This window comes from Macaca nemestrina, chromosome 1 (assembly GCF_043159975.1).
Source record: "Macaca nemestrina isolate mMacNem1 chromosome 1, mMacNem.hap1, whole genome shotgun sequence".
Taxonomy (NCBI): domain Eukaryota; kingdom Metazoa; phylum Chordata; class Mammalia; order Primates; family Cercopithecidae; genus Macaca; species Macaca nemestrina.
The window spans coordinates 4091944-4100376 of record NC_092125.1 but is presented as its reverse complement, the minus strand read 5'-3'; the positions used below and the strand labels follow the sequence as shown (position 1 = coordinate 4100376).

General features: G+C 41.8%; 1 protein-coding gene across 1 annotated transcript in view; it reads left to right on the top strand.

The window, feature by feature from the left end:
• The window catches only part of LOC105474697 (EF-hand calcium binding domain 2), an 89036-nt gene extending 81058 nt beyond the window's left edge, over positions 1-7978 (top strand). Inside the window, 3 exon segments of the mRNA XM_071068417.1 lie at positions 667-742; positions 882-948; positions 4473-7978. Coding sequence (XP_070924518.1) covers positions 667-742; positions 882-948; positions 4473-4588 — 259 coding nt within the window. The 3' untranslated portion in view covers positions 4589-7978.
• The last annotated feature ends 455 nt before the right edge of the window (positions 7979-8433 follow it).

Genomic DNA, 8433 nt, shown 5'->3' with positions numbered 1-8433 from the left:
TGATTTTGCACTAAGTATTTCCTGTGGGGCTGAGGTATTTCAACTTTCATATCCAGAAATCCAAAAAGATTTCAGTGAGGTGAGTATTATCATCCCAGTATATCAGCAGCCTTTATTTTTTATTTTATTTTATTTTATTTTTTTGAGAGGGAGTTTCACTCTTGTCACCCAGGCTGGAATGCAATGGCACCATCTCCACTCACTGCAACCTCTGCCTCCTGGGTTCAAGCGATTCTCCTGCCTCAGCCTCCCGAGTAGCTGGGATTACAGGTGCATGTATGCCACCACACCTGGCTAATTTTTGTGTTTTTAGTAGAGACAGGGTTTCATTATGTTGGCCAGTCTGGTCTCGAACTCCTGACCTCAGGTGATCTGCCCACCTCGGCCTCCCAAAGTGCTGGGATTACAGGCGTGAGCCACTGCGCCCAGCCCTGTTTTGTTTTATGTGGTCATTTATTACAGGGGTCCCCAACCACCAGGCCAGGGACTGGTTGCACGCTTCTTATGAGAATCTAATGCCCGATGATCTGAGGTGGAGCAGTTTCATCCACAACCCATCCCTCCCCCTCCTGGGTCTGTGGAAGAATTATCTTCGGTGAAACTGGTCCCTGGTGCCAAAAAGGTTGGAGACTGCTGATTTCTTATGTAGAGACTGCAGTAAATACTGTGGCATTTACTCATTTTATTGCATAATTATAGATACAGACCAATTCCAGAAGATGTCCTTCTTCGAGCTTTTGAGGTATGTGAACTCCAGCTTCTGTGCATAGACATACATGTAAATACATACACTTATATCCACATGTATGTGGAAAATTCATCATGTAGAACTTAATTCACCACATGAAAAACTATAATACCTCTCTTTTCTTTTCCCCTAGGTTTTAGATTCAGCTAAACGTGGGTTTCTTACTAAGGATGAACTGATCAAGTATATGACTGAAGAAGGTAAGCATGATTTATTACTTATCACAGTGACTTATGTGAGGAATTAATAATTTGTTAACAGTTATGTGGAAGTTATAGGGGATACTTTAAAATCAGTTGTTCTGGTTAAAAAGTTATTTACTGTTCCTACTATTTTGGCTTGGGGATGGTTTCTGTTCTGTGGGGGTTAAGAGGACAAAGAGTAGGGAAAGGGGAGATGGGTTGTTGTCTCGTAGGATTTTGTGAAGCATAGTGATTACTTCTATAATTTCCGGCATTCCATTCAGAGCGTTTCCAGAATAAAAGATATGCCATGTGGAAAACATGAACTATCAATCACTGTAAATGAAAGCCTCCTCCTAGATTGAAGATTTGAATAGAAGTATATAAAAATTCCCTTTTTTTTTTTTTTGAGACAGAGTCTCACTCTCTTGCCCAGGCTAGAGTGCAGTGGTGTGATCTCAGCTCACTGCAACCTCCGCCTCCCGGGTTCAAGTGATTCTCCTACCTCCGCCTCCTGAGTAGCTGGGATTACAAGCATGGGCCACCATGCCCAGCTAATTTTTGTAGTTTTAGTAGAGATGGATTTCACCATGTTGGCCATGCTGGTCTCAAACTCCTGACCTCAGGTGATCCATCCATCTTGGCCTCCCACAGTGCTGGTAAAATTTCCTTTTTAAAGAGCTTTTCTGTCGGTGAAGTTACAGCTAATGTAACCTCAATTGAATACTGAGGTCATTTTTAACACTAAAAATTTCCTTTTTTAATGTTAATTGAACCATATATATTTGTTTCGAACATGGCCCATCATACATATATGCATACACACACACGTAAAACCTGCACACTTACATACATGCCAACGTATTTCCTTTAGGAATTCTCTCTGCTAGGCTGATGTGTAAAGTTGTTTACCCTGAAGGTCAGTGGCCTGATGGACAGTCTCCTGAAGCCAGCCTCATATTGGTCACCTTGCCTTCTCCCATGCAGAGCTAGAGCTCCCTGGTTCACACATTGAGTCCTGAATGACTCAGTTGCTGATCACTTGTGACAGAATCAAAAGTGCAAGTAATTTGGAGTAGGGAAGACTAAGACTGCATCTACATGCATGACTGGTTTGACCATCCCAACTTGATCCATCTTTAGACGGAACACAGGGAGTGAGGGTAAGAATGCCACGACCATCAGAGCTGCCACCCAAGAACTCTTATGCCGTTGTTAAAATTATCTTAGGGATTAATTTTGATGGGAATGTTACAACTTTCAAAGCATCAGCTTCTTAATCCTAAGGATTAGTTTAAAGAAAGTAAATCCTAGGTTATGTATTAGGCAACATGAGTTTAGTCAAAATGGCTCAAACAGTTAGCTTTTCCTACTGTTGTGTGCCTACTGTATGTTTAGGATTCAGTAAATATAGTAAGGTATAATGATACTGAAATCTTCCTCTCTCAAGGATATTACAATCTTATTGGGGAGATAAAACTAACATAAAATAATTCACAATACAAGACAATAGAAAAATCAATATCAGAAGATCAACCAGGGCCGGACCAGCCTGGAAAGCTCGGTCTGGGAAGACTTAAAGAGAAAATAGGTTTTTTGAGAGGGTAGAATGTATATGGTTAAGTTGAGGGCAGAGGTAAACTCTGATACATTTTAATTCCCTCACACACGGTAGATCTCAACAAATGTTTGTTGAATGAATGAATGAATGAATGAGTAGATGATGAAGACCAGGTGAAGGGGCTAATGAGAGGGAGACATTATTGATATGTAAAACAGTCTGAACAAAAATTGGGAGGTAGGAATGAACATGCTATTTCAGAGAGAAAATAAGCCTAGCTGGCCCAGAGGATAATGTTGGCAAACAGCGGGAAATTAACTTCAGTAGATTTACTAGGACTAAATTGTGGAGTCCCAGGCTCAGGAGTTTGGAATTCACCTGTGGGCAATGGAGAAGTATTATAGGCTTTTAAGCAGATGAGTCACATGGTGTATGAGTGATTGTGAGAAGGTTTTTCTGGTGCTGGTCGGTTTGTTAGATGCATGAGAAAGAGGTTGGACTAGGGAGGCCAGTTAGAAGGTTATTTCAGCATCTGAAGGCACCCAAATAAAGGCCTGACCTGGCAACAGAAATGGCAATGGGGAGAAGGGATTGGTACAGTAGGACTGTCTGTGGCAGGATCCATGGGTCATGATGAGTAACAGAGTGTAGGTGACAAAGATGAGAGCCGAATCAAAAATAACATCAAGGCTCTGCCCTCAATGACAAATATTATGGTAACGCTACTGACTAAAACAGAAAAGTCAGAACAGACTGCAGTGTATACAGAGACGGTGCAATCACGTGGTTTACTTGGAGGACTGTGTGATAATTTCGAAAATGATATGTTTACAGATAGTTCATGGTACTTAAAGATCACCTATTGAGTATCTCAGTGGACTAAGCATAGGACAGGTATTTTCAAGTAAGAATATATATGGTTTCAATTATTCATTCAACAAGTGTTATTACAAACCTTCTACATATATGAACCAATATGTTTGGAAGTAATATGTAAGATGTAAATTACTATGCAAATCTAAGTTATGATTTAATATAACGGACCCATCAGCTAAGTGTAATAGCAGTTGACTAGTTTGGTAAAATAGGTGCTTAAGAATTGCTAGTTTGGGAGTCTCAGAATTCTACAAATTGTTTTTAAGTAAATTTATGCTTCATAGCAATATAGATTCAAGTTACTTGCACGCGCTTCATAATATTCACAGAGTATCAGCTAGTTTGAGAATATGCGTTCTTACAGCCCAGGATGTCATATGATAAACAAAATAAATCACATTGAATCAAGTTCCTACAAGATAGAAGTCCCTAAGTGTCCAGGAATGTGCATTGCATCAGACAGTGTTTAGCAGGAGGGAAGATCTCAGAACAAGTTTTTAAACAAACACTTACATGTTGCTGCTTATATGCTAGGTACTGTTCTACATCCCATTCAAATCACAACACATTTCATCCTCATGTGTGATAGGTAGTGTCATTATCACCTCCATTTTATAGACAGGTAAACTAAGGTGTGGGGCAGTTAAGCGACTTGCTCAAGACTTTAGAGCGAGTAAGAGGCAGCCAGCATGTGAATCCAAACTTGTGCTTTAACCATTCGGTGATTTTCCTTCCATCTTTAATCAAATACTGGGGCTTCAGGTTGATCCTCTGGTAATCTCAAAAGTTTTCATCTAAATAAATAACCTTGTTCGTGATATCTGTGTGTCTTCCTACTGTTTTGCCTGAAATGACGCGTTCTAGAGGTTGCTTGATCTGTGACATCTGCAGGCTGAAAGAAGTCCAGAATCTGCCAGGGTGTACAATAGCCTTCTCTTTGAACCTCTGGACTGTCGTGATATCCTGGCTCTGCAGCTCCAGGGAGTGTAACTAGTGACAGTGTGGGAGTTTGTGGGGCTCCATGGCTATTAAGCTGACTAGTGGAAAGAGAAAGAAAAAAATCAGATGATCATAAATGATAAATTTTCCTTTTTGTCTCTCTGAGGTGAGCCTTTTTCTCAAGAGGAAATGGAAGAAATGTTGTCTGCTGCAATTGATCCAGAATCAAATTCAATTCATTACAAGGACTATATAACAATGATGGTGATAGATGAAAATTAAATGTTCTAAAGATAATTTCTAATTGAAAGGACAATTTTAGAAATTGCTTCTCCATGTTAATTTCACATCTGAGATAAGAGAATCTAAGGAATCTTAGGATTCCTATATGTGATATTTAATATCTTGTGACGTAACTATTTCTATTTTGAGATACTTTGTTTTTAAAGATGATCATAACACTTTAAAACAAATTTAGTATGTCTAGCCTTACACAATGATAAATTACTCTTTATTTAAAAACTATTCTTAAAACATTTTAACATTAGAATTGATTATTATATTCTGTAATAAAACTCAGGTAACCTTCAAATTAAGTAAGCTGACAAAATGAAAATGACTGTAATGACCCAAGGTTTGACATATAAAGATCTTAAGAGGGGGCAGAATGACCAGCAATTGACAATGAGTAGCAATATAATGAAGGCTTCCTTTTTCAACAATAACAAATGCTTCGTCAATCTGAGTGTGGAAGGAGATTTATCAAAATAAATATTAATTGATTTTTTATAAGTGCCAATTACGAATGTCATTTGGGATTGTAATAACTGAGTGTAAACATTTATATTTGCTGATCCAGCATGTCACCATTTATGGAGTAGCTAAAGGAGTTGAGATCATTGAAACTAGAGAAAAGAAGGCTGAGTGGAAATTCATAGTGTAAGGTAGTGGCAATTCTCTCTTTGTCTTTAGAATTGTCACCTACTCGGTATATCTGTCATGGGAATATTGTCCTGAATACTGAGTAAGAATACTGAGAAATGTTTTGGTGTGCAAATGTGCAGCTCCTGAAAGAGCAGAATGAAGGACGCCTCTGAGCACAAGCAGTCACAATGGAAAAATAGTCACTATATGGCAACTTACAAGCAAAGGGGAAGATAAGGTAAAGGAGAATGAACACTTTTCCCAACTTAGATATTCTTTTATAACAATACACACACACACACACACACACACACGGATCTCTATTTAAAGATGGCTTTACCACCGTATGTGTGTATCTACATAGATGGAAACGTTTCAAGTTGCTGGGAGCCTTCCTCAGGCATGCTGTCTTGCCTCCGAAAGATGCAGCTGCTACCCAAGAGACTGTCACTGTTCATTCATTCATGAAACATTGAATGAGTATCATGAGATAATGTGCTAGGAACCAGAGTCCCTAACGAATCCAGGTCCCAGTTTAGTGAAGGAAGCCTGCAAGTCCATCAGCAGCCACATTTCAGACAGGGGCACGTTCAGGGTACCGTGGAAGTACAGCAGAGGGGCAGCTACTTGGCCGTGCAGGGAGGGAGCTTTCTGCGAGATGAAAGGTGCCAGTGAGCAGAGAACGCTTCCCAGGACAGGAAACACCTGACTTTAAAATGAGAAGTTTAGTAAGTGGGCAGCGGGGCACAGGGCATTTCAGCAGGTGAGCGGCAAGTCCAGAAACCCTAGAGGGGTCATGAAACATGGAACCACCTGGGAATTGAAAGCAGCTCAGTATGTTTGGAATGTAGGAGATTTGGGGGTCATGATGAGAGGTGAAACTGGAGCGGTAAACAGGAGCTGTATCATTAAGAATATCGGGTTAGGTGTTGAGTTAAGGTTTCAGCGTGAGAGTTTGGACTTTATTCTGAAGATCACAGAGAAAGATCATTTGTAAGCAGCAGGGAAAATAGATTTGATAGGTCAAGACTAGAAGTGAGACCCGTTTGTAGGCCATTTGGTTGGTGGGAGGGGATAGACTGAGAAAAGTCAAGCATGAATCCCAGGTTTCTGGCTCAGACGATGGGTAAAAGTGCCATTCATTCAGATAAGAAATCTGAGGAGCAAGTGGGGCATTGGTAAGCAAAATGGTGAGGTTGGGTACAGACACCTTTGGAGCTCAGCATGTAAGCAGCTTGAAAGGAAAAGAAGAGAGTCTAGAACAAAACCATGGGGAACATCAGCATTTACGGGAAGGCAGAGGAAGAGGAGCCCACAAAAGAGACTGGGAAGGAGAAGCCTGAGAAGAGGAAAGCTGGAAAGAAGTATCTTGGATGCCAAGATCAGAGACAATCGCAAGGAGGGGGCAGTGGCCATGCCAGATGTAGTGGAGAGGAGAGGGAAATTAAAGACGGAAAAAACGTCCATTGGTGGTAGCAAGGAAGAGTTCTTTGAGGGCCTCTCCCAGAGCAGATGTGGGGAAGCAACAGGATATGGAGTTGAGTGTGGATTGAGGAAGGAATGGATGTGAGAAAGTTGCAGCCTGGAGGACAAGTTACTCAGCAGTGAAGAGAAGGAAACAGACAACAGGCTGGGGGAGTGATTTTTGGAAGATGGGCAGATGTAGCAAGTTCATTTCTAGTCCGAGGGCTGAGAGCCCGCAGAGAGGGTGAAGGGAGGGGCCGGCTTCCAGAGCAATACAGAGATTTAGGAACAGTGAACCAACGCCTGTGGTCCCTACCTCATGGCCTCTACTGCCTTTTGGAGAGGAAGGTAGTAGGTTACAGAGCTTGAAGAGAATGGTGTAACTTTAGAATATCTCTTGTGGGAAATGGGAAAAAGAGTTGAGAGAGCCCATGCAAGGATTTTCAAGAAACTCTGGAAGATTTTGTGCTCAGGAGCAAAAAAGAAAAGAAAAAAGGTAGATTGTTCTACCAGGGTTAAGCTTTGTCATGTGGGTGAGGTGGAAGGAGCCAAAGGCCGAGGAATCTGCAAGAACACAGTTCCGAGGGTGTCCGTGGCTAACATGTTAGGGAAAGACCCAGGCAGGAGGACTGGCTAACAGATGGGAGGGTTAGAGGACTCGGGGCTCTAAAAGGGCAAGTGGCTGGTGTTGGTAGCGAGGGTGGTCTTTCCTACCATTCCTGAGTGATAATACGTTTCCTTTGAAATTTGACTTCACTGTGTTCTTAGAGCGTTTCTTTTCTTCTCCTGTGTTATTATATGAATAAATAGTAAGAGTGGCTGATGTTTGTTGACTGTTGTCTGTGTTGCAGGCACTGTCCTAAGTGCTTGACTTACATGAACTCATTTCATCCTCACATCCACCACCGGTGTAGGTGCTGTTAAGTTATCCCCATGTTGCAGAGGTGGCAATCAAGAAGTTACACAGCAGTAAGGGACTGTATCAGCTTTTTCTAGGTTATGTTGTGATAACAGAACTCCCAAAGTCAGAGGTTTACAAGGATAACACTTATTTCTGTTGATGTTTTTTTGTCAGCTGGGGTCATCTGGGACTCTGCCCTACATGTCTTTGTTCTACTCATGGCCTGGAGAAGTAGGATGTCCTGCTGGACGTCTGTCCTGCTTTGCCTGGGGTAGTCCCAGACTACACCCGTCCCAGTGTAATTATTAACAGGTCTCCTTTGTACTCTTAGAAATGTTCCAGTTTAGATGATTAATATGTGGTCATCCCATTCAAAAAATAGTGAGTAAAAACGATGGCGAGGAATCGTCACTTCTGGAAGGCTTTCTGACAAATAATTCCAGCAATGGTAACAGTGGAAGGCATTTCTTCCTTCTCTACTGTGCCAAGATCATTTTTTACCCCTAGGATTACCTGAGATTTTCCCAAGGTAAAGTCCAGATGAGAACTGATGTGCCGCTGGCTTGACCGCGCATGTCAGAATCACCAGCCAGAGATGAGGATGAGCCACATGCCTTCAGGACAGGGCGGAGATGGAGGAGGAGAGGAGTGTGGTGACCCTCAGAACATCAACAGACAGGCTGTTTATGATGGGAACACACTGCAGCTGGGAAGGAGGGTGGCCGAGATATGAAATACCCTTCAAGGTGGACGCATACCCAGGGGCATATCATTCGGTGGCAGGGGCCAGCACGGACATGCAGCATTGAAGCCTGTGCTACAGCCAATGCGTCAGCCC